Source organism: Triturus cristatus, chromosome 4_2 (genome assembly GCF_964204655.1).
Source record: "Triturus cristatus chromosome 4_2, aTriCri1.1, whole genome shotgun sequence".
In the NCBI taxonomy this organism is placed as follows: domain Eukaryota; kingdom Metazoa; phylum Chordata; class Amphibia; order Caudata; family Salamandridae; genus Triturus; species Triturus cristatus.
In genome coordinates, this window is record NC_140586.1 from 207,528,873 (window position 1) to 207,555,209 (window position 26,337).

The window sequence follows — 26,337 nt, forward strand, 5'->3', positions numbered from 1 at the left end:
ATTGACTTTGCTCACTTTGGGCCAGGGAGAGGCAGGCTCCAGCTCCCCAGCGGAGGATTCGAGGCGGCAAGGGGCCGAAACATTATAATCCCCCCAAAACCAGACTACAAAAATAAAGCAACAGAAAAAAGGAAACTCCTCCGCCAGCCGCAGCAAAAAAAACAACAACAAAAATCACTCTGCAACAAGATCTCCCGGAGCCCACCGAGTAAGTCTTCTCTCGGGGATGTGGGGAGGGAGGGCATGTTTTTTTTTGTGAGGGGTGTTTGGGTGGCTCTTTTTTTCTTTTAACTACGTCGCAGAGGGACAGCGGGGGTGGGGTTACCGGCGATCAGTCGGCCGGATCGAACATGTCGTCGGTGCTGGAGGGTATCGTGACGTATGCGTTACGCCGTCCTGTTCGTATGGAGGCTATTATACGTTGTTGCGCGTGATATTTACCTCCGTGGGATACAGTGATTGTTTTTACTATTAGTTACCTGGAAAACTAATAAGAGGGGTGTTTGGGAGCAAAATGTAGTCGCCTCTACCGAAAATGTAGGAGGGGGACTTAAAATGACCCCGACGCAATTAGGTGCCCCCCGCCCCAAAAATTGAAAGGCGCGTTTGACCATTAAAGGGTCGGGCCGTACCAGTGGGCCCTCCTCCTAGTTTACAGCCTTTTTATGATGGGACAATGTGGCCTGCCCTAAGAACGCAGTTTTAAAGATTCATTTTCTGGTCCTCGTTTAAACAAGGTCTTTTTTTGTTTTTTATCTTTTAACAATGTATGTTGAATTTGTGCGTGCGATATTGAAAACAGGTGCATTTAATCACCCCCTCTAATCGATCATAACGATGAAGTGCCTTTCTTCCCTTTTCTCCTTGATAACTTGCTCCACCCCCCACGCAAAAAAAATGTATTGTGATAAAGTCTCTATTGACTATAGCCATGTCCAAATTGTACACCTACGATCCACTTTTCCACCAGGCATCAACACTTCTATATCTCGCATGGCCCCGAAAACATCTGACAGGCCGATTTAATCACCCCTTCAAAACCTCTGCCAGCACAGTGTGTTTTGGCTGTTTAAGATTGGAGACTTATTGCTGGTATTGGAAGAGATTATACCTCTGTCCAGTAAGTAGGCCAGTATCTTACATTCTCCTTGCGGAGTGGCAACTATCACAGTAGATAAACCTCACCTTGCTGCCCGATCATGAGTAGATTGACATTAGAACTGATACCATCACTTTGTTTCTGTAATGTAGCGGACATCCTATCTTCCTTGTTGTTGTATAAGTGGATACCCTCTCTCATCCGATAGTTTTTGAGCTTGAATTCCCCCCTGCCCTCAGGTGTTATCAAAGCAGATACCACTACCTTTACTGCCAGCTGATTCTCTCACAGACAAGCCCACAGCTGCCAAGAGCATCTTCCACAACAGGAGGAAGGCAGTCACCACCTGGATGAAGGACAGCTGCCTCAAGCTCAACTCTAAGACCGAATTCCTCATCCTGGGCTCCACCCCCTTTGAATGAAACAACTCCTGGTGGCCCGCAGCCCTTGAAACACCCCACCACTTAAGTCCCACACATGTAACCTCGCCATCATCCTGTACTCCTTGCTAATCATCGCAGTCTTGTCCTGATTGCATATGCTCTCTGATTTGTAAGCTCTTCAAGTGGATCCCCACCAAGTCCAGGAAAACTGTGACCCATTTGCTCGTCAGCAGCAGACTCTACAACGGCAACGCACTCTATGCTGGCAGCGCCCAAAAACAGAAACCGCAGAACATCCAGAACGATTCCGCCAGGCTCATCCTGAACAACCCCTGCCGCGGCCACATCATTGGTCACCTGAGACCGCCACTGGCTCCTGATCAAAAAAAGAATTACCTTTGAGATGCTCTAACACGCCCACAAAGCCAAACCAGCTGACCTCAACCACTGCCTCTCCTTCTACATTCCCACCAGACATCTCCACTCAGGCCAACTGGCCCTGGCCAATATCCCACAAATCTGCAAGACCACGGCTGGAGGAAGTTCCTTCTACCTCGTTGCGAAGACCTTGAACTCCCATTCTACATCGCTGGCTATCACTGCCTCATTCCAGGAAGGACCTGGCTCTTTGACTGAACCGCACATCCCTCCCACTCGGCGCCTTGATACCCTAACGGGTGAGTAGTGGCGCTTTATAATAACCCTGATTGAGCAGACATCGTGCCATTGCTGAGCTACAAGTATTGAATCTGAAAGACTTCTCCCAGCGGCTGATGTCAGAGCCGATGGTGTTCCTAGGCCTTGAGCCGATGGGTGGGTGCTGGCCCTCCCTCCCTCCCAGGCCTTGAGCCGAGGGGTGGGTGCTGGCCCGCCCGCCCTCCCAGGCCTTGAGTCGAGGGGTGGGTGCTGGCCCGCCCGCCCTCCCAGGCCTTGAGCCGAGGGGTGGGTGCTGGCCCGCCCGCCCTCCCAGGCCTTGAGCCGAGGGGTGGGTGCTGGCCCGCCTGCCCTCCCAGGCCTTGAGCCGAGGGGTGGGTGCTGGCCCGCCCTCCATCCCAGGCCTTGAGCCGAGGGGTGGGTGCTGGCCCTCCCTCCCTCCCAGGCCTTCAGCCGAGGGGTGGGTGCTGGCCCTCCCTCCCTCCCAGGCCTTCAGCCGAGGGGTGGGTGCTGGCTCTCCCCTCCCTCCCAGGCCTTGAGCCGAGGGGTGGGTGCTGGCTCTCCCCTCCCTCCCAGGCCTTGAGCCGAGGGGTGGGTGCTGGCTCTCCCCTCCCTCCCAGGCCTTGAGCCGAGGGGTGGGTGCTGGCTCTCCCCTCCCTCCCAGGCCTTGAGCCGAGGGGTGGGTGCTGGCTCTCCCCTCCCTCCCAGGCCTTGAGCCGAGGGGTGGGTGCTGGCTCTCCCCTCCCTCCCAGGCCTTGAGCCGAGGGGTGGGTGCTGGCTCTCCCCTCCCTCCCAGGCCTTGAGCCGAGGGGTGGGTGCTGGCCCTCCCCTCCCTCCCAGGCCTTGAGCCGAGGGGTGGGTGCTGGCCCTCCCCTCCCTCCCAGGCCTTGAGCCGAGGGGTGGGTGCTGGCCCTCCCCTCCCTCCCAGGCCTTGAGCCGAGGGGTGGGTGCTGGCCCTCCCCTCCCTCCCAGGCCATGAGACGAGGGGTGGGTGCTGGCCCTCCCCTCCCTCCCAGGCCATGAGACGAGGGGTGGGTGCTGGCCCTCCCCTCCCTCCCAGGCCATGAGACGATGGGTGGGTGCTGGCCCTCCCCTCCCTCCCAGGCCATGAGACGATGGGTGGGTGCTGGCCCTCCCCTCCCTCCCAGGCCTTGAGCCGAGGGGTGGGTGCTGGCCCTCCCCTCCCTCCCAGGCCTTGAGCCGAGGGGTGGGTGCTGGCCCTCCCCTCCCTCCCAGGCCTTGAGCCGAGGGGTGGGTGCTGGCCCTCCCCTCCCTCCCAGGCCTTGAGCCGAGGGGTGGGTGCTGGCCCTCCCCTCCCTCCCAGGCCTTGAGCCGAGGGGTGGGTGCTGGCCCTCCCCTCCCTCCCAGGCCATGAGCCGAGGGGTGGGTGCTGGCCCTCCCCTCCCTCCCAGGCCATGAGCCGAGGGGTGGGTGCTGGCCCTCCCTCCCTCCCAGGCCATGAGCCGAGGGGTGGGTGCTGGCCCTCCCTCCCAGGCCATGAGACGATGGGTGGGTGCCCCCCCCCCCCGGCGCCTTGAACCGATGGGTGGGTGCTGGCCCACCCCCCGCACCTTGAAGCGATGGGTGGAATCCCCCCCTCCCAGGCCTTGAGCCGATGGGTGGTGGGTGGGTGCCCTCCCCCTGGCGCCTTGAGCTGATGGGTGCCCCCCCCTGGCGCCTTGAGCTGATGGGTGCCCCCCCCTGGCGCCTTGAGCTGATGGGTGGGTCTCCCCCGCACCTTGAGCGAGTGGATCTCCCCGCACCTTCAGCTGTTGGGTGGGTGGGTGGGTCCCCCCCCCCACGGCGCATTGAGCCCCCCACGGCGCATTGAGCCGGTGGGTGGGTGGCACTCCCTCCAGTGCTTTGGGTGAGTGGTGCCCCCTCTGGCACCTTGGGCCGATGGGTGGTGCGTCCTGAGCACCCCCCCCCCCCCCCCTTGGGCCTATAGGGCGCCAGCACCTTAAGCAACCGGCGTCTCCGCTGACGGGCATCCCCACAGCTGCTGGTAGCTTGAGCTGATGGGGTGCCGCTGGCGTCTGTGCTGACCGCTGCCACCTGTGTCTGAGCTGATGGGTACCTCTTTCTTCTAGCTGCTAGTAGTGGAGTTCATAGACCCTCCCTTAGCACCTCCAATCTGTAGGTGTTGGAGCAGATAGCCTCCTTCCAAATTTCTGCAGCAAACGGATCAATCCAATCCACACTGCTTGACCTAAGAGTATCCGCATCTCCATGGCTGCTGGAGCAGAGAGGACACCCCCCACCAGATTGACTGACTGAGCCAAGACACAGCCCCGGTGCTGCTGGAGCTGATAGACCGCATCCACTTTCACACAGCTGGCAGTGTCAGAGCTAATGTGTCTTCTTGACACAGTGTCACATCACTCTTGTCAATGGACCCTGCCCACTCATTGGGCTCAATCTCATACCGTTCTGCCGAATCTGATTGGCTCTAGTGGAGTTGACTGAATGAACTACTGGCTGCTGGATCCAATAGACAGCCTCTTCCACAACTACCAAACAATATTGCCCCCAACCAGCTGGCAGTACAAGTCAGTAGACCTCCCCACATGATTCAGTATATATGCTGATGTACTCTTCCCCACTACACGTCCGCTGTCGGTATATAAGATGATAGACTTTCCCTTGGCTGCTGCTATTGAAACTTTGGTCGTGGGACAAAAAAGTATAAACCATCGCAGAAAATATGAACGGACAAACAACGCACCCTAAGGCTACAACTGTACGTTCTATCCTAAATCAGAAACTGATTCACTTCCAGTCAAAAAGAAATAGTGAGTTCAGCCGAATTGCCCTTTCAATATAGAATTCCGGATTCAGTAATATCAAATACAGGAAAGGGGTTATATTTTTCCCATGAGTCTCAAATGAATGCGTAGATATTTTAAAGGGCCAAATGAGCAACATCTTTGACCTTTGATTGTGCACAGCCTCTGGCTTTTAGTTCCTACCCGAATTGTAATGATAAATATAGTTCTCCAGTTCAAGATAACTTGAGATCCGCCATGGACGATCCCTTAACGCCCTTACCCACTTTTGTTCACGAACCATCATTTCCCTTGCACAGTAATTTAAAAACATTTAAAATCAAAGGATAAATTTATGCCAGTAGCAAATACTTGGGATTGTTGTTTCGCAGCTCCATGATTTTAAGTGAGCTTCCATCCCAACAGCTTGCACTTTTAGGAATTCCTGATAGTTCTTTTGAGGCAACATCCTTCTGCCTTATCCCAATCCATATATGATCCTAGGCATAATACGCGAGGAGACACTATGGCACTGCTGGCTCTTGGAGCTGATAGAACCCATGGCTGCCAGAGCCATAGACCATCCCTGTGGTGCTGGACATGATGGACCATAGCTCAATGGAGACTCAATAGACTCTCCCAGTGGCAGGAGTCCAGTGGTCTTCAAACTTTTTAAGCCACGCCCTTGTGGAGGAAAAAATGACCTGGGCCCCCTTCAGATTTTTTCCCCAATTCCATTAAATTTGCAATGGTTTGCTATGTTTCGACTTGTATAACAACAAAACATATTTAAACATTGCAGTTAAATTCTGTTACTGTTTTAAAAATGCAACCAAATACGTGATTGCCAAACATACGATTGCCTATTGTCTCAGTGGATTAAATCCCCCACTCGTACTCTATGGTGAAGGCTGCCAAGGGGGATTATTTTGCTGAGCGCATTGCCCAATCTAAAAATAATTCTAAAGAAATCTTTTCAATTGTTCAGAGTTTCTTGGATCCCAGGGCTGAACAAAGGTCTTCTCCTGAATCCAATGATTGGTGCGAACAGATTTTAGTTTTTTTTTCTCCGACAAAATTAAATCCATACAGATTAGCTTGGGGCCTGTCAGCCAGTCTCTGGTGATGCAGCTTCATCCTAACGGTGCAAAGCTGGGCACGATCTGCCCGTCTTTGACTACATTTTTGTTCTCGATCATTCCCCTGTCTGACACCCTGACGGTACTTAAATCGCTGAAATCTGGTTCTCCCATTGATCCCTGCCGAGCTAGGCTTCTGGCGGCGGTTGCGGACATAGTCAATCCGGAAGTGAACAATATTGTGAATATGTCCCTCCAGGCCGCTATGATTCCACCTGAGTGGAATCAGGTGAAACTTCTTCCACTGCTGAAAAACCCTCACGCAATCCCAGCTATGCTATCATCCTATTTCACTCCTTCCGGCTGTGGCAAAGGTTTGTGAGAAAGCTGCCCATAAGCAACTCTCTGAGTTTGTTGAGACCTCGGGCGCCCTCAACTCTGCCCAGTCGGGCTTCAGGGCATCCCACAGCACCGAGACAGCCATGGTCTAGATAGCAGGGGCAATTAGAGACTGTCTTGATGCGGGCAGCAGAGCAGCATTAGTGCTTTTGGATCTCTCTGCCGCGTTCGACACCGTGCCACATCAACTCCTGGCACGATTGTCCCACATCGGCATCACTGGGCAGGTATGGAGTTGGATTGAATCCTTCCTTGTCAATAGATCGCAGCAAGTATGGCTGCCGCCTTTTTCCTCTACTCCAAGAAGTCTGAATATGGGCGTCCCCCAGGGCTCTACATTGAGCCCTCTTTTCAATGTTTATATGACGCCCTTGGTTTATTTAGCAGAGGAGCTGGGTGCTAGGATCATAGCTTATGCTGATGATACCCAGCTCCTCTTCACGTGGAGTAAAGCGGACTTCTCTCTTTCTTAAACGCCTTAAGAAGTTTTTGCCTTTCCTTCCGAAAAAGGCTAAGGGAATGGTAACCCGCACGCTCATCCTATCCAGGTTAGATTACGCTAACGCCTTGTACATTGGACTACCGGTTTACCAGCTAAAAGAGCTACAGATTGTACAGAACGTGACGGCTAGAATTTTGCTGAACATGCCAGGTAGATCCAGTGCTAGTCAGAACCTTCGAGATCTCCATTGGCTCCCAGTTGAGCAGCGAGTACGGTTTAAGGCCCTGACATTAGCCCATGGTGCTCCTTTACAAGACCAGGCCTCAATACTTCAGAAGGCGTTTCTCGTTTTATGAGCCGTCTCGACAGCTTCGCTCGACTGGTCAATGCCTTGCAGTGGTTCCCTGGTTTCGTTTGGCTAGGCGGCTGCTCTCTTTCTGTTAAAGCGGCCAGGGCCTGGAATGCCTTGCCCTTGGAATTACGAAACATGGAGAGCCTTGGGTTATTTAAAAAACAATTAAAAACCCTGCTATTTAATTAAACTTCTGTTAGGTCGTTTCCCTCTCTGTCATTCCCCCCCCCCCCCCCCCCTTCCTCTTTTATCAGCTGGCTTTCGCGCCGGGACACTTTCTAGTAGCCGTGCTCGCTATAAACAGAGGTTAACATAACTATTGTGGCCAGCGGGGCGGCAGGATCCTGCCGCAACTCAGAGGTGGCGGCGAGTCCAGAGGCCTTACTAACTTGTAAATGTCTCTGCAACGTAACTATTAGAAATGGGGGGTGGGTTTTTGGAGAATATTTGGAGTCCCTTCCCTTTTGACTCCTCCCCAGCTAGGATATAAATGACAAAAGGTATTACTGATGGCCACATTATAGAAAGGCTTACTGCTGCTCATCCCCCCCCCCCCCCCCCCTTAAAACAAAAGACTCTTATCAGCATACTGCTTCTTTTGGCCAGAGCTTGGCTCCCCCCGGGATTGCTCGACGCCCCCCCTCCCCCCAGTTTGAAGATCCCTGCAGTAGACTGACTATGCTCCTTCATAAGACTTAACCCCCCCCCCCCCCCCCCCCCCCCACCCCTTGCTACTGGTGTACAAGCTGATAGACTCGTACTGGCTGCTGCTGCTATAAAAGCAGAGTGTTTTGCAGCTGCTGGTGTCGGAGCCTATAGTCTACCTCGGGGTGATGAAGCTGGCAAATCACTCCGATACCCCTATAATCCTTAACCCCTTGGGTGCCAGGCCTTTTCCCCCTCCTGTGCCGGGCGTTTCATTAGTGGGTGGGTGTCATGACGAGATAGTCTCGTCATGGGCACAGCGCGACTGTGCTCCATGACGAGACCATCTCGTCACGGGCACAGAAGAGGTTAAATGTCGGTCTGAGCTGCTGGAACCCGTTAATTGTTTGTGGTAGCTGATCTGCTTTGACTGCCATAGCCCACAGGATCGTCAGAACAGCCCCCACCAGCTTGCGCTGCGGTAGTCAGTAGGACACCCCGAGGTGCTGTTGTTGTCGTCATCCAATAGACCAACTCTACCAACCTGCTGACAGCCCCCTCGAATGTCTGTTGGGGTTCATAAACTGTCATATCTGATACAGCCTCCCCTCATGGTTCTGAAAGTGAAAGGAACCCCCAACCATGGCTGCTGGTATAGAAGCGTACTTTGCTGCTTCCCCTTAAAGACTGACTCAGTGTGCCCCCTGCATAAGGCTGTCTGAGCCAATATTTATCATGAAAATAGTAAACGTGAGGCGTGACACACAAGTGAATTGTATCCGTTTCCTAGCATCGGGAATCACCCATGTGATATGGGGGGGGGGGGGGTGGTCCTGGTGTCCCAAGGAGTCTTGGACCCAGACCGGACCCAGGGAATTCTCAAAAGCAATGTCCAGCCTTGCTGGGTTTTTTTTTTATTTTTTTTTTTTTTTATTTAAATTCCCTGGTTCTGTCAACCAGGTATCCTACTGTGTGTGTGTATTTTTAGGGGGGGGGGGGGGTAGATAACCATCCACTTAGTATTGGAGCTGATAGCCCCTCGTCTCTGCCAGTGTTGGGCAGACCCCTGTTTCTGGTACTGCAGTACGACACCTTTTAGTATTTGATATGTTCCTCGTTCCAGCTGGTAGTATAGCAGATATCCCTCCTTATGAGGTAAGTAGTGAAGTCCTTATTTGACAGAAATCCCTTACCACCAGTATTAGAGCAGATATGTTCCCCGGTTTTTCATATATCGCTCCCTGTCCATATTGTAACTTTAATATAATCATTCCTTTTCAACAACTAGCTTTAGCAAATGGGTCACTAGTGGCGAGAATCAGAGCCGATATTTCCTCGTTGAAACCAGTGTTGGGCTTTTTGGGTTAGATACCTCTCGTATCCCTCCTTAAAAGAAACGTCTCTCCTTTCCAGTATTGGAGCTGATATCTATCCCACTTAAAATCGTGATCGCTAGTACCAGAGAGGATAAATCTTAATTGTCAGTTTTAGCCGCGTTCAAAGCGCAATTGGTTTAGAGAAATAAAACGGGGTTGATTGGCCGAACGTGTCTGTCATGGGGGCAGTTGGCTGTCACACCCACCATCAAGTCTGCTTTCTGGGCTCCAGCTTTACACCTGCTCTATGTAATTGGTGCCTTCTCCCATACTGCGCTTATCACACAGCTGTCTTTTATGGCACCTTGTTCCCGGCAGCACCTTTTACTTTTGACTAGCTGCTTTCTCGAGTCCCACAACTCGGGCTTTGCATTACTTCGCACTATTTTCTCTTTGGTACCTAGTCAGCAGCTTTTCTTACGAAGCACCTTTGTCTCCCTTGTATTTCCCTCAGGTATAGACTCTGTTGTATTCCTTTCGCCCCTTGCAGAATCCGCTCTACTATTTCTCACCTATGGCCTAGGCCTCAGCCTGTACCTAGTTTTGAAAAAAGTTAAGAGTCGTCGTCCACCTGTAGCTTTTTTTTTTTTTTTGTTTGTTTCGTTTGTAAATAACCCCGGCCCCACTACAGCGCTCCTGTGTTCAGGTGTCTCACTTCACTCTGGCTCCCATTTTGTTCCTCGTCTGTTCCAGGCCAATGCAGTCCATTTTTTTTCTTCCTCAGCTTTGCACAAATACTTACAGGTAATTTGCAGATGGGTTTTAGGGCACAATAACAATGCTATGAAGTCTATTGGCGATAAGCTATCCGCCTTGGGCCCAGATACCTAAATTAGAGTTGGCAACTTATGACCCTGTTTTAAGACGGCTCGTCTTCTAATTGGAGTGTAGATAAAAATGCACAAGGGATTTTACTTGGTCTGCCACCCCCCTCGAGTATCTTTACGCAGCTTGCCATATGGCTGTGTAGACGGCATTGAGGCAAATATGTGGTAACTTTCCACATGTAGTTATCAATTGCGGATGACCTTCGGACAGTTTCTTATTTTTGTATTTAAAAAAGGCACCGCTAGGACCTTGGCGCATTCAGCACTGTGCTGGTTGGACATTGTTTGCCTAAATACGCTCCTACGTATATTATTTATTTTTTAGGATAAGCGAGCGACATTTAATTTGGGCGGAAACGATTTTTTTTTTTTTACACAAACAAGTTGGTGGCGTGGTCTCAGCAACCTGCAAATGTTTTATTCCCCTGTCTCTGTAAATGGCTCCTGTGTGCTTCATTTATCTAGGGTAATTAATGGATGCTGTAAGCGTGTGTGTACACGGTTTCAGTATTAATGTTCAGATGGGTCGCCTCGGTTGATCCAGATGTTCCTTCATCTTGCTGTACCATATACATAAGTCGTCTTGTACCCACTGTTCTCTACAACCATGAGTTTTAGTATAGCTTTTTTACCTGTTCTTTGTGTATTTTGTTATGCGTTTCCATCCGTCCTGTGACTTCTGTGTGTCTGTGGTTCTGTACCATATCGAGTTGTAGCGTTCATTTTGCTTGTTTGTATTCTTGCGGACTGGACTGCTCCACGTATGATAGATTTTGTTTTTATACATGTTTGCCCTTACCAAACCAATATGTATGTTCTGAGGTGCTCCGGTTGTATGTTCTGAGGTGCTCCGGTTGTGTGGTATGTTTTTGTTTTCACATGTCTTTGTGTCTGCCCTAACATGTACCATATGTCTCTTGGAGGTGCAAACCCTACCCTCTTAATAACATATGCCAGGGTTGGTCCTGTGGTTGTCAACCCCTCCCCATATACTGAGGTCAGATGTATAGCTGGTTGTGGTACAATATATGCAGGGTAGGAGTCTATTTTAGGGTATTTGCGTGTCCTATTCGTGGACTGGTTTGTAATATTCTTGTGCCGACCCTGTACCATGTTGCATTTTTAGGATCGAGTCTTGTTCCTAAACCTGGTTAGTTCTGTAGTTAACCAAGCTTCTGCTTGCAATACAACACATTTGGGGAGAATGTATTCTTTTGGATTGCTTGCCCTGACATGTTCCCTATGATGGTGTGTGTAATTTGATGTGCCTGCTCCATCCTTGTGGGTTGTTTCTTTAGTGTTATGGTGCTTTATCAGTATATAAGTTGGCGTGTTCTTTGGGTACAGTTGTGTAGTATCGTAAGTCTGGGGTGGCCTTTTTTCTTTCTGGGGAGCAGTGGACTGTTTTGTTCTACCTAGAGATGTTTTAAGGGTTTGGGTGACGTGTGCAACTGCCCTAGATCTTAAAATAGGATTGGGTTTTGTAAGTTATTTGTGTGAGGAAAAGCATCCTGTATTGTTAAGCAGTTGTCCGCATTTTGGGATGCCTATTAGCATGGACCTCTATGATTTTTGTAATTTTGGTATGCAGACCTTTGTTTTGTTACATACTCATTCTTGTTTTGGTATTTTAGGTGTCAACGTCTCATGGTTGCCTCCTTTAGTTAGGAAATTCTTCATATTGATAAGTTATGGTGGTTTTAGATACCACCCTTGCCATTTTTTTTTTTTAGTTAAGAGCGTTTTACTGTAGTAAGTCGTCGTGGATGCAGGCCTAGTCCTTAGCCATATGCTGTGTGATTCGTAATATAGTTGTGGTTGTTGTAGGGGTGCCTTATGTAAGCTTGTGGTTCTGTTTCTAAGGTGGACTTCATTATTTTGGATAGCAGTCTGCACCATATGCCACGGTTCGTTTTGCCTATTAGTTGTGAACAGGCCAAGTTCTGTACCATAATGCTGGTGTTTCTTAATGCAGTTCGGTTACCTGCTCAGGCCTGTTCCATATCCCGGGGTTAATTGGGCAGTTTTGCTTTTCTTTACTGTGTGCAGCGTTTGTTACTGTAGTTTTCGGCAGCAACCGACTCTTAGACGCATTTTGTCTTTTAGTTTTCCCGTACGGTTCATTGATTGTCTTTTCACTGGCTCTCAGGTGTTGTTTTTGCGTCTGCCTGTATTAAACTACGCGCCAGCTTATGTTGTAGCTTTTCAGGGTGTGCTTCTCCGTATTATATGCTGGGGTTCACGTGTAGCTAAAATGTACGGTACTTCTCATAGTTTACTTTAAAAAAAAAAAAAAAAAAAAAACTTGATGCCAGTACAGTTTTTAGTGTAGAGGTTCGGTGATGTTTTTTTTTGGGGGGGGGGGGGGGGGTAGCTGGTTTAAATGAATTCGCGATTCATCGCTCTGTGTAAGGTAGGCTTATCTCTATTCCTCTGCCCCCGGAGATGGATAAAGTCCTTCTCCCCTCCCTTGTGGGCAATAAACCCCTGGCCCTCCCTCTCTCGTGACCCAAGAGTACTCTTCTGGTTTAAGTGTTTGTGGGCCGTTGTTAAATGTACTGCCAAGCAAACGCCCCCAAGCCTTTGGACCCGGCGTTGTCCTTGAGCAGTGGACTTGGCGTCCGTCCACCCGCAAGGAAAAATGGTGTAATCCACCGGCTCTTGGGGCGGGTCATTACCTCTTGACAACTACTTGGGTGGGGAACTAGTCTGGAGGGGGGCTTTTATCTTCACCATGCTCTATTTAGTGTTTTGGAATGGGGGCTGATTCGAGCTGGCTTTTTATTAATCCTTCGGGGGAGGGGGGGGGTGTATGAGGGGGGGGTTGAGCTTGATCTTTCAAAGTTGTTGGTTGGATTTAGGTTGCTCGATAGGGGAGGGAGACTGGAGTTCAGTAGGTGGAAGACGGGTGGTTTAATGAAAAGGTGGGGTTGGTCGAGGTTGCTCTTTCGGGAGCAGAGGAGATTGAAGCTGCTAGGTTAAGAAGGTGGGTTGGCCGAGGTTCGTTTTGACGGAGAAAGGGGTGGGCGGTTCGAGGTTATTTGTTTGTGGCAAGGGGACGTTGGCCTGAGTTGATTTTCTTAGACTCCTGTTTTGAGGGAGGCCAAAGTTGTGTTTAGGGAGAGGTGAGTTGGATGTGTTTTGGTCGAGATTAGCCTGTGTGTTGGAGTTAGGGAGGGGTTGTTTTATTGGAACGGGTGAGACTTTACTGTGGTCGGAGCATGGGGGAATGGCATAGTTTGAGGTTGGTTTTGGTGGAGCAGGGGGTTGGTGGTTCGGTTCTGTCGAGAGGGGGTGTAGGCGAGGGTTACATTTGGCTGGAGGCTCGTCAGTTCTTTTTTTCGAGGCGGATCCGAGGTTGGTTTTGTAGATTATGGGGAGTTGGCGGAGTTTAGTTGGGGGATGGCTTAAGTTGGTTAGTTGAAAGGATAGGCTTGGTTGGTTCTAGTTGTTATGGGGTGGTTTTGTTAGGGTCAGATGGGCGCCGCTGGACCGCCTTATCTGCGGCCGACGCTGCGATTTGATGTGGTCAGAGCTTATGTAAGTGGCCTTTTCCCTCTTTGGGTTTAGTGAAGCACCAGGCCACGGACCGTGAAGGTCGCAGAAGGGTTGTACTAGGTTGTCGGGCTGTGCGGGACCTCGCGGCTGTCGCGCTGTGCCCGAGCTCCGGGGGTGCGTGTCTGTTTGTCTGTTTTTAGCCTTGTTTATCTGAGGTACTAATGAGCACGCCGGAGCTACAGGGGTCGATAGTCTGTGCTGTCTGGCCGGATGAGGAGATTCTGTACTGGAAGGGGTGCGGGTGACGCCCAGGGTTCACGCTACAGGGTGGAGGGCCTCTACAAGAGGCGGATAATGTCCTTATTGTGGAGCCAGCTGTCGCCTGGCGGTGCCCGGCCCATAATCCTGAACGCGCACCCGAGAGGGTGTGGGGGAGATCTGTGCGCCCCCTCTTTTCATCAGTTAAAGGGATCCGCCCGGAACCGGGGGTGGCGTGCTGTGCCTTTTATCATGGGGTAGAGACTTAAAAGATTACAAAACGAAGCTTGTAAATGACTGCCCCCCCCCCCCCTTTACAAAAAAAATGCGTCTTTTTGGATCGCCTCCAGGTACAGACGGGATGAAATCTGCTACAGGGTTGTGCGAGCAAGGGACGAGAAGGCCTAATTCTGATGCTCCCCCCCCCCCAGGTTGAGCAATAGCCCTGGAGGAGGTGGGTGAGTGTGACGTGTGCAGCGTTCACTGCAAATGTACCTCCTCTTCTCCCTAAGCATGCCGGTGGAGGAAGTCCAGAGTAAAGTGGGTCAGCAGGCGGGCGGGTGCTGTGGGCTGCCAAGACTACATTTCCCTGCATGCTCTCGACGCGCAGAAAGCGGCTTTAGGAGGGGCGGGCGATAATCCTCGAGCCGAGTTTGCGGAGGAGCCATTATGTGTACAGCCGGAGCGGCTTCGTGAACTCCACCCTCGGTAATACACGGTGTCTTTCTACTCGTTTTAAAATGAAGATTGTAAAGGTAATAAGTGCGATCCGTCGCTCGCCGTCAAAAGTAGGTAAGGGATGGACACTCCCTGACGGCAAGGCGGGTGCCTCGCAGAAAGCAACGTTTTATTGGAATACACTCGCATTCATTTGGGGTCGAATGTATTCGATGGAATCCTCCAAGTACGCGTGTACTTTCACCGCAACAGAAAGGACGTGTCTCGAGAGTAGATCTTGAATTCTTTTCCGAGGAGACCCTGGTGACATATGGTAAACACATCCGGACGTGCAAATGAAGGTTTTGCACAGTTTGTGGCTAGGGATGCGGCAGCCAAGGTGCCATATTTTAGTGCTTGGAGACTTGGGTTCATTTCACCAAAGTGCCCGAATGCTTGTTAGATTTCTCATCCGACAATCCAGGTTACTTTTTGCGTTTTCCTCTGGCTAGAAGTAAACGCTGCTGATGGGGTAAGATTGGTGTCATCCATAGTATTTTAGAGGTGGAGTGCGGCCCAGACATGTAACGTTCTGACCTGGACAGAGGGCGAACATGCTAACGACGGTGGCCACTACATTCTGGGTTGTCAGGCCATACACAGATCGTGGCAGTTCCGCCAAGTTTGCGGTTTCAACTTGTATCAGGGTAAGACTTCAAAGGCCCGTCGCTGCGTGGGTGCTGCCAGATAATACCTATTCACGGAACGAGTCTGTGGGGGGCTCGGACCTCCGGTGACTGTCTGATCTTAGTTTTAATCTCGCCTTATCGACGTTTTGTTAAATGTGCGCATCTCCCCCTTGGTCCCGTATTGCAAGTGACGAGAAGCTGGTGTCGTTTTTGTATTAGAACTCTGCATATTTACTTGTAAATATTGTTGACAGGGTGTGAATTGGCCATAATAAAATGATGGGTGGCGATGTTGCACAATCTCCAGTGACACTTTTCGCTTCTCGACGCTGCCCCTTTAATGAGTTTCGGATTAATATACCCGTCTGTATTGTTCTACAACCGTCTTCTGTGCCCACAGGATTGGGATCCTTGGTAAAATCACCTTGAATTGCCGAGATAAAAAAAAAAGTCGGTCACCTGGCAACCTCCCCTTATGCTTATTGGCTGATGCGGTCTCCACCCTCTAGCAGATGGATTTGTCTATTTTTATGCACGGCAAGTATTCCAGAGGAACCTTTGCACTTCACTGACCCTGTCTCCATAGAGGGATATGAGCCTCGAGGGCTGCCCCCCCTCCCCAAAGCTCTTCCAGGGCTTCATAAAACATTGTCTGCGTGGGAAGCGCTTACCTTCCCGGGTACAGAGGGGATCCGGCCTCTCGGGAGATCTGTTGCGGCTCCTTTTCCCGTCCTGTATCAGACGTTAAATTAGCGGGTGCACAACCCTTAAAATTAGGTTGCCTACGTGGCTTGGGCATTTGAACCATTTTTGATTCCCCCCCCCCCACCCCCCCATTCAAATAAGTGGCTTGTGCAACTAAATGTGTAAACCTTTAATTTAGCTGAGCTCTGTGAAGCGAGGTAAACCTGCCCGAGCGTAGCTACGCAATGGAATTTCATATCAGTTTGACCCGATCGGCTTTTGTACCAGACTCCCAAATATCCCCTCGTGTCTTTGCCCTTATTATTGATTATTGGTATATGCACACTCCAACGTGCCAGAAGGACTGGGGGGGGGGTTAAAAAATTACAATTCATCGCTTATACAATGTATTGGGGGGGGGGGGGGGGGACCAAAAAACGAGCTCTGTAAGTAACTCGTCAAATTTGTGGTGGTGTCGTTCCAACCCCCTATTTTTGAATATGATAAGCAGTCGAATTTGATGGAAGTGTTGAACAGTCTTCGCGTGAATATTGACGGTGAGGATATGAATACCTCTTCCGGGTTCTACGACGCTGCAAGCATCAGCGTGATTTCTCTTCGGCTGAGTGGAAGCTCAGCAGAATGTGCCCGATCTAGCGCCAAGCCGAAGAGTACCGCTGGTGTTTGTAGTGCTTCGCGCTGACAGGTTACCACTTTCAAAGCATTGCAGATTTATGCCCGAGGAATAGAGGCGCATGGGCCGAGTGATTCGAACAGCCTTGTGCCCAAGGTAGGCACCCCGGGATTGCATTTGGGACAGCTGGTTCCACACTGAGCCCCTAAACCACGATGGATTGTGCCCTTTGCAATCTGCCTGTGGTGATTGGACACGGGCCCCAGACAGCACAGCTACCCCTCGTTTCACCCACATCCCCGTCTGGGGTGTCTTAACTCCGCATGAACAGGTTCATGTCTATGCTGCGCAATTCTAAGGTGAAGGGGTCTGGCCTTTGCCTTGGTCTGCAAGGGCAGAGAGAGAGCTTGCTTTCCTTACTCCCAGAGAAGCACTTTAAGTAAACACCTTCATCTACAGTTTGCTCTTAGTTTCCTCGTGCCCACCCTGACTACTTGGACCATCGATCCTTCGTATTTGGGGTCCGCCTCGCCATTTCCATGATATTTAAGATATCCGGAAAAAGGGTCATGCCAGTTTGCTCCACGAATGACTGTATAAATTCACCGAGATCTTATTACTAGGCTCCCCCTGTACCCGAAGGCCCCAATTCACCTTTTTAGTTTGCCAGAGGATGGAAATGCGTGTGCAAGTTGGGGCCAGAACCGCTCAACAGCTACTGCCTGCATCCTGTGCTTTACATGGGCTGGCTCTGGCCACGTGTGTTCTATTTTACTGCAAGAAACGCGAGTTTACCTACGTTTGCGTGCGAGTCTTCTAAACCGAAGGAGCTAATCTGTTGGCGGGAGACTGAATATACATCCATGCGTTGAGATTTACATTTAGTCTTGATTTAGTTTCTAGTAACCATCGACTGAAAGGATGCTGTAGACATGAACATGATGCGAGACCCGACCTCCCAGACCTGGAGGGCAGTTTGAAATGACTGGTGGCTCTTACACTGGCATGCAGACCAGCTCCTGGTGAAATCTTAATTATGACAGTCATTTCAGGGAGGATTTTAAATAAACAATGTAACTTTTCTGTAATTTTTTTTAAGCGAGCTGCATTTCAGGTAGAATTTTTGAGTCCCCTGCTTGGGTAATTTTTGAGTGCAAAGCTACAATATTGAATGCAAGCAGTAGTTCCTTTAACGTCAGCAGGCAACTAACTTTTCAGGGAGTTTTTTTAAATGTATACTTTTTATTTTATTTTAAATATCTAAGTGGACCATTCGGGCACGATTTCGGAACTCTTCCATCATGACCTCTTAAGGCACTTCACTGGAAGAGTTGACTAGCTACATGTTTGCCTCCCCAAAGTCAAGCTAAATTTCCATTGAGAAACAGTTGTTCAAAAATGTGACAGGATGGCAGTTGGGTAAACGATCCCCTATGCATTGACACTTCTAAAATGTGTTGCCACCTTAGGCCTGCGCGTCCTAATGTCCTTGACGTGAGGACCAGGAATGGCCAAAGTGCTGGTTACCAGATGTGGCCCCGTCACTTCTGTTGCAATCTGCAAAAACGGATGACTGTTGGTGGCTTGTCAGGCCATTTCCGACCTCCACTGCCATCCGGTTTGGAAGGCATGAGAATCTTTGGTGGCACGCCGTACCTACCTGGAGTACATTGTCAATCATGGAAAGTCTTGACAAGTGGTCGGATTTTGGCCAGAAGTCCGCGTGTAAACGTGAGTTCACCAGATCCTTTTCGCACAATTGTCTAAAATGTCAACAGCTCAAGGTAAAGTCTTCCACAGTCCTGTTTACCGTGCGCTACAGTCACCACAAAGTTCAAAGGGCGCTAAATTGCAGGGTTTTAAGAAAAAGCAGATGGAGGTGGAAGGTACATGTTCTGAAGGAAGACCATGGAGCACTTTGGCAGGAGGTTAAACTGCCTAAGCATGTAGGAGCCATTCTGGTTGAATGGCCGAACTGCAGGCCTCAGTCAAGCGTGGATATGAGGCTGTTTTTAAATGTCCATGCTTTGGGAGAAACCTATCATTTTTACCTTTGGCTCCTGAAGACCCAAACGGTGCTCTGTTCCCCAAAGCCCACCTCGGTTATTTCAAAGCGCCTCATTCGGTCTAACCTAGGGACCCATTTAGCTCTTTTGCCAGTAATATATATATATATATGTATGTATATATAATATATATATATATATATATATATATATATATATATATATATATATATATATATATATATATTTCTATTGGGCTATTTGGCTTTCACGCACATTTTGCTTCTGGTGGTCAGAGACCAACATCCACATTAAAATAAGCGTTCGGTGTTGGTGGGTTAACCCTTTACTTAAAAAATGCATTTTCTCTTTATGCGCTTTGTTCTTTTTTAATAGTCCTATGTGTTTGACCTATCTGTAGCTTGCAGTAATTTAAATCAAATGGAACCCTTTCGTTTTGCTAATGAGCACATTTTCATGTGCTGTGCATTAAAACTAAAAAGGGAGTTATTCTCCTATTGCATGTTCATCTGTCTGCTGGAAAGCACTGGCATTAAACAAAAAGCCAATCCTTTAAATGGAAAATAATTGCTACCTTTTGATTGCAAGCGCATACATTTTAGATTGTGGCATGTTTTATCTCTTAATCTGTTGGCACATGCTTGCAATAAAAAATGAAATAACCTCCACACCGACTTGCCTAGCTAGACCTATTGGGTTTGCCAGTGACCTTGTGGGCTACTTTGCTCGATTATTTTGAGATTCGTTTTGGCTGACCAAGGACGTAAAGTGCGTGTGCCCCACGTTCAGCACAGTCCTGGTGAACTTGAGCAGCACAGGGGGCACTTTTACAATCCGTACAGCAGTATTAAATCATGGAGGTCGTCATCTTGAGTATCTGGGCACCTGTACCACCTGTTTGACATTGATACCACGCTGCACTGGTGACTGCCTCGGAGACGAAATGTTAATCTCTCTCGTTTCAATCTGATAGCTAGATGCAGGAGGGGTAAAGGCTTCTGAAGCTTGCCCCCATTAGGTGATCTAGACTGGTGCAAGGGGAGGTGGCTTGAAGCAACAGGGACAGAACAACTGATTTAAGAAAATGACATGAACTGTAACATAACCCGAGATGGCGAGGGAGCGGGGAGTGATATATTTAGATGGATGAACAAGGCATTTATAAATAGCGACGCCAGAGGTGATGTGTTGGCTGTGGGCTGGTCTCCGGGCCCTGGTGTTCAGAGGCCAATTGCTACCGTCATATACTTCTGGTATAGGAAAACAATACAGTTAACTGTACTAAAGCAGGGTGCTAAATGTAGGTCCCATGGATACCTACCCTATTATCTCAGAGGCTGCTGCTTTGGAGATTGCAAGGGGTGGGGCACACGGACCCAGGCATACTCTGCCCTGTCTACTGAGCCACTAGGTAGACCATTAGAGCCATACAAGCTGGCTTAGCGGAGCTAATGGTTTAGGAGGCACCTGCTGTACTTTGTGATATCTTAAATTGTGATAGAATCTGTATCGCAGAGGTTGCTGTTTCACGCGTTATGTTGGACCATAATGTTCCAGGAGGAACCTTATCTTTCTCTGATGCTTATTTAAGGGTAAACAATGAAGTTCCCCAATGTGTTTAGCTTTTCTTTAGGTTTTACAGAGCAAGACTGTGAATGGTTTAGGGTACTTGTAGATAAGACGTGCCTGGTTCTCCCTGGGGTTGGAGTGGGGTGCTTGGGTTTGAAAGTTTGAGGCGTTAATACTCAACTGTCCTTTTTTTTTTTTCTTCCTTCTTTTGCAGGATTATTTGGAACCAAATATTTTATACACTGCCCTGATTCGTTGCTGTGAAGGAGAGTATGCATCTGGAGATAAAAGTTGCTCTAAACTTCATCATTTCGTACCTGTACAACAAGCTGCCGCGCCGGCGCGCTGACCTGTTTGGTGAGGAGTTGGAAAGATTGCTGAAGACCAAGTACGACGGCCATTGGTACCCTGAGAAGCCCCTGAAAGGCTCTGGCTACCGCTGTGTGCACATTGGGGAGACCATCGACCCGGTAGTGGAGCAGGCAGCACGCCGAAGCGGATTGGACATTGACGACGTGCGAGCTAACGTGCCAGAGGAGCTCAGCGTGTGGATTGACCCCTTTGAAGTTTCCTACCAGATTGGTGAGAAGGGGGCCGTGAAGGTACTGTACCTGGACGAGCTTGATAACAGCCTGGAGCTGGACAAGGAGATCAAAAGCAGCTTCAACCCAGAGGCACAGGCATTCATCCCCATTACCAGCCAGGACAACTCCCTGTCCAACTCGCCATCTCCCTCCTTTGGCCAGTCACCTAGCCCCACCTTTATCCCTCGCTCAGCCCAACCTATCACTTTTACCACTGCCACTTTTGCCGCCACCAAGTTCGGCTCCACCAAGATGAAGAAAGGTGGGCAGCGGGTGGCCCGCTCCCCCACCGGCAGCCTGCCCAAGCACAAGGGCCTTTCTCTGTCCATGCACTCTCTGAACTTCGTCAGCAACCCCAACCCGCCACCACAGTCCCAACTGTCACCCAACGCCAAGGAGTTTGTCTATAATGGGGCAGGTGGCTTATTCTACGATGGTGAGGCGGGGCAGGGCGCCTTTGGCAGCACTTTCGACATGGCACAGGTCTTGGCAGGAGGAAATGCTGGTGGTACTGGCGGCGCCCTATTCATGGAAAAGTCCCAGTTTGTCGAAGGGCTTAATTTCAACCTAAACTCCATGCAGTATCCTGGCCAGCCCTTCCAGCCTGTAGTTTTGGCTAACTAAGAAACCAATCCTTTTTATACCTTTTTTGTGAAGATACATTAAAAGAAGAGGAAAAACAAATCTATAAATATAGCTACTGGAAGATAAAATTATTACAAACCAGATTATTTTTTTTACTCAACTTTGCTGTAGATCACCTGTGAAGCGAATCTTTAAGTAGAATATTTAAACAGAGCAAAGAAGAAAAAAACAGGTGGCGAGTGTTTGTGTTTTTTTTTTTTTTTTTTTTTTTCTGTCACTTCCCTGGCGATCCTAACGGGAAGACTGAAACTAGTGTTGCCTTTATACACACAAATATATATTTTTTTTGTACCTCTGGGGCATAGCCCATTGTTATGACTTGGGTGGCCGTCTGTCGTGGCAGTGAGCCAGAATTAAACTGCTTCTGGAATCTGAAAGCCCAGTGTGCCCGTATGGACTATGTGACTGCCTTGTTCCAACTGCCCCCCACCCCCACTGGACCCAGCAGGCATGTGAAAAGGTTTTCCGTAGTTGGCCATTATGAAAAATGGGTGTAGAAAAATGTAAGCGTTTGGGACAACTTGCGTGTACTGGTGTACCTGGGAAAGGCCTGGAACAGATATCGCTATTTCCCTATCTGAACTGCCTCTTGTGCCCCCGACCCACCACCACCCCAACTCTTTACCTCTTGGTATCAGTTTGGGGAAATGGTACAAGTCATTAATTTTGTCTCCATTCCAGCTGCTTGGAAAGGTCTTGGTTTGTATTTTCATGTGTTTTTGCACAGGTGGATTACTTCTGACAATTGCACCCTAATGCGCACAAACGAAATGCAAATTTCTTTGATCTTTTATTCTATTTGAATATCCAGAATTCGCCACCACCATGCTCAACTTTTCCATTTATTTTATTGGGGATATTCCAAAATTATTTTCTGATGACCTCTCTCTCCTTGACTTTTTCTAAAATAATTTTGCCACCAAAGGTTCCTCGAAGTAGTCTTGGATGTTGTTTCCCACACCAATTTATTTTCTTTGAGGCATTTAATGATCTCTGGGAGTAGTTCTCTATACAGTCCCACCCCACCTCAGTCCTTCTGGGGTAGCAACATTGTTATTGGCGCATAACCGCCAGTATTTTTCTGTTCTCAACAGCTTGGGTATAGTCCCTTATTTTTTTGGGTTGTTGTAGTGCGGAACCTTTGGCCATGCTGTTTCCAAAGTAAGGAAATTCATGTTCAACCTATTTTCCGTGGTTCAGTGTATAAGCTTGAACAATAGGTGTGGGGCGAAATTTGAGACTGCATTGCAAATGTAGTCTGAGTGGTTACGTGTTTTGTCCCATTTCCGAAGCTGTGCTTGCAAGTGTGCTTTGAGCTGATTTGTGTAGGTATTGGTGAAGATGAGCCAAGCTGCCTAGTGAGGGCGATGAAAGCCAACATATTTATGGCAAAATGAGTTAATTTTTGAACACACTAATGAACAGAGTTCTGGCAAGCAAATTGACCCCGCGGAGTTGGGTGCCTTGCGTACACTGAGACTGCACAGGTGCCTTATTTGGTCTCTCTTCTCCATTCTATTATCTATCACAACCCGTTTCAGGCCCGGTAAATGCCCTTAACTTGTATTGAAAGGGGCTGCGAGGGTTTGGAATGGTTTAAAATGGTAACATTTGTGAGAGCTTGGTGGAATTGCGTGCAAATGAAGTCCGGGTTAGGTGTTTTTATTCTGTCTCCCAGTATTGTAAACTGTCCTCCTCCTTCCTCCCCAGGTACTCGGTGTGTCTCTTCTCATCTGTCTTACTGTTTGGGGTGGGGGGTGGGGATGCAGCACTTTGAATCTCATTACGTGCCTGGGGCTAGGGTCCATGGTACTGTTTCCTGTGGGGCTCTCCCATTAAGAAGTGGGTGGGTGGCATGTTGGCAGGGCTAAGAAGTGAATGGAATGTGGCGCCTTCCAAATGACAGTATTCTTGTGCCCACCCACCTCTTCCTAAAACACCTGTGCCACATATGCCATCTCTAATGCCAGCCAATGTTCATTCCTGCCACAAAAGCACTTTTTTGTTTACTTGACTTGGTTCTGATAAGGGCCCTAAACGAGCCATGGACCCATTCTTACCTCCAGCCTTCCTCACCACCCTCCCACCCCTAAGTATCTATCTTCCTCCTCCGCACTGGCTTTCAGTGAGATAGGTACACAAACGTTTTAAGATCTGTGGCCTGGCTGCCTTTACTGGCAAAGTTGCCCATGCCTGCGATCTCCACTCGTTCGACTTGCTTACTTGGGCTGCCTTGAGTAATGCCTTAAGCTCTCCCTGAAGGGGTGCAGAGGTGAGGGAGATCAATTTTGTTTAAACTGTACACAAAAGGTAATGGAAGGTCACAACATGGCACTGTTTCAGCCATAGTGCGTGTTTAGTATTTGCCACCCCCTTGGCTGCAGTGGCCTGTGCATTTTGAAACTCCTGGTTTTGACTTGTATTTCTGTGAGGCAAAATTTTGCATTGCACTGCACACTGATGAAAGGCGTGGCAGAGATTTGTAGGCCTTTTAAAGGTTTTAAATGATATTCAAACAAATTATGGTTACCTCTAAGGGTGTTCACTTATGTCACATTTGATGGCTCTGCAGACTCCTGAATACCAGTTCTGGCAAAATGTTGCTTAATGATACTCTTGCCAGATAACTACTGTCTGGACTGGTGCATTCTAAGGAGTAGCTGTACTGTTTGAGGCTTGAAAATCTCTAACCTCAGGAATGGTGTTGTGTGAAGCGGAAACCTACATGATCTTAGTGGCTCTGTTAAGTAGCAGAGCTTTTGGAACCTCTTTAACTCTGAAATTTTGTTCCATTGAGAGCCTGGAAGACTTGCATAACCTGAGCAACTGCTCTGCTGACTGACTAGAGCTATGACACGCACATACTCTGCCAGCTATGAACTAGCGTAATTGGTGCTAATGCAACAGCAGAATGGGAAGAATGTACCCGGATTGCTCCTTTCAACCGCTCTGCCAGCTGTAAAGCCCTGTACAGGTTCCAAATCCGTTTTTCACTGAAATGCTACTGCTGCGCACTCCTTCCTATTGTCTGCGCCAGAATTTGTAGCTGGATAGAGATTGAGCGCTCCTGGAAGGGGGTATGGGAGTAACGTCCTCAGACTTCCACAAGTTTGGAAATTTATCAATACAATTCCTGTCTTTAACTCATCCAAGCCTAACCAAGAAACACCCACCATGGAGTTGACCAGGCTCTATTCTCAAAGCTTTTGAAAGGCAAGCTTAGTGCAGCTTGTGCTGTCGCAAGGTTTTTTTTTTTGGGGATCAATGACGTGGTTTGGTAAATGGTTTGTGCTGACATTCTTTCATGCAACTACCTGTTAATAGGGCGTCACTATTGCAGAGCAAACAAATTATTTTAACTAATTGGTAATCCACGTACCGAAAGAGTATATGCCCTTTTGATGTGCGTCCATAAAGTTATGCAACCTGCATGTTCACGTTTAACCGATATGTGCGTCAAGGGAGGCCTGCCCTGTGTACATGCGTCCGATACTCAAGCCGTCTTAAACTTTTTAAAAAAATCATTTTGTAATGATTGTACACCTGGGGTGCTCGGCTGAGGTAAAACCAAAAGCAGTTTAATATATTTATGTAGCCTCAAGTGTTGACTGCTTCAAGGCACTCCCTGACATTTATTCTGTAACTGAGAGCCATGTGGTTGAGGACCAGGGTGTCCTGATTAAAAATGCTCTGAGGTTTTCCTGATTCTTATGAAGGGAAAATGGAGGGAGGGGATGTAGACTGCTGTGAAGAAGCTATCTGTATATGATTGTGTTTACTGCCTCCCCAAACAATTCTGCAACTTTTGACTTGTGGCATATAAGTAAAGTCTAACCACGCCCAATTTTTGTGGCAGTTAGCTTGATCCATGAGTAACCAGAGCTTCAGTATTTGACAATTTTCAATATATTCTACATGTTCTGTGCTCAAACCTCCTTTCTGGTCAACCTGTACGGTTACTGCAAACTCATTTAGAATACCCCATAGCAAGCAAATTCTGTCAAAGTAATAGAGAAATGAATTCAGTTATTTAAATGTTCGCTGAGATGGAACGCAAGACTCCTCCCATCATTCCAACTTTTCAGTTCTCCGGGAAGTGTAAAGGGTTTCTTTCTGGTTAATATTCAGCATGGTGACGACCTGCCACAAAGAGTGGGGGGATTGAAGAAAAAGTATTGAATTGAACTTGCACATTAGGTGATCAGCAAGTTGGAAAGGAAAAAAAAAAACAGCCACCAAAAATAGAAAAAAAGTTCTTTTTATATGAAAATACAAGAATGCACTTCACAAGGGTGTTAAAAGTAATATATATTGAAGTGAAATTCTTCAAGTAGCTATAACGACACCTGCTTGATTTTTACTTTTTTTTAAAACAAAAAATCGGCACTAACTACTGCCTTGTTCTTAAGTTTTTATTTTGCTTCCCCTTCGCCCTCCAAGTCCAACCTGTCTCCTCAGCCTGTCCCGTCCTTTCCTTGTTCCTTTCTTCCTTTCAGTTTGTATGAATTATTTGATACATTGGTAAAATGTAAGAGGTATATATTATGTATATATATATTTCTAACGTACATTGTAATTTCTTTCCAGATTTTTCATAAGAAAAAAGTGAAAAGCTAAAAAAAAAAAATATTTTTTCAATAAAATAAACTTGAAAAAATTTAGTTTAAGCTAAGTAAGAAAATTCCCTGTTTCCCCTGTGCCCACCCCTCCTCCCTTCTGGTCTCTCAGTTCAATCAACACAATGTGTAATCTTGTACAGCTAAGGAAATTTGATAGTTAAAACATTGGAATTATGAATGTTTTTCTAAAGACGGTATCCTAGTTTTGTTTTCTATCTTTTTTGAGAAGGGCGGTCTATGTTGGGAAAGGAAATTAGTTTCTTTACCAGAGATGAAAAGGAAATAAAAACGAAGCTAGTTTAGGTTTTAGTTTTATTTTTATTTGAAACATTGTGCAATATTTTGATGGGGGAATGGGAGTGTTTTGGTTAAGTTTAAAGATTGATTCAAGTTGTACAGTTTCTATTGTCGCAGATTTTTTTAAGTTTGTATTAAAAAAAAGCATGATGTAA

The 26,337-nt window shown here is 48.1% G+C and overlaps 1 protein-coding gene across 2 annotated transcripts; it reads left to right on the plus strand.

Annotated features, from left to right (window-relative positions):
* TOB2 (transducer of ERBB2, 2) lies at positions 1–26,337 on the plus strand. 2 transcript variants are annotated; one of them, XM_085601206.1, is made up of 2 exons: positions 1–208; positions 20,252–26,337. In XM_085601206.1, exon 2 carries the CDS (start codon positions 20,310–20,312, stop codon positions 21,243–21,245), a length of 936 nt encoding a protein of 311 aa, XP_085457332.1. In that variant the 5' UTR covers positions 1–208; positions 20,252–20,309; the 3' UTR covers positions 21,246–26,337. The 2 variants fall into 2 exon arrangements, with proteins under 2 accessions (XP_085457332.1, XP_085457333.1); XM_085601207.1 differs by lacking the exon at positions 1–208 and adding an exon at positions 14,350–14,485.

Coding starts and splice junctions, on each gene's coding strand:
- TOB2 (XM_085601206.1), top strand. CDS start 20,310: ATGCATCTGGAGATAAAAGTTGCTCTAAACTTCATCATTTCGTACCTG.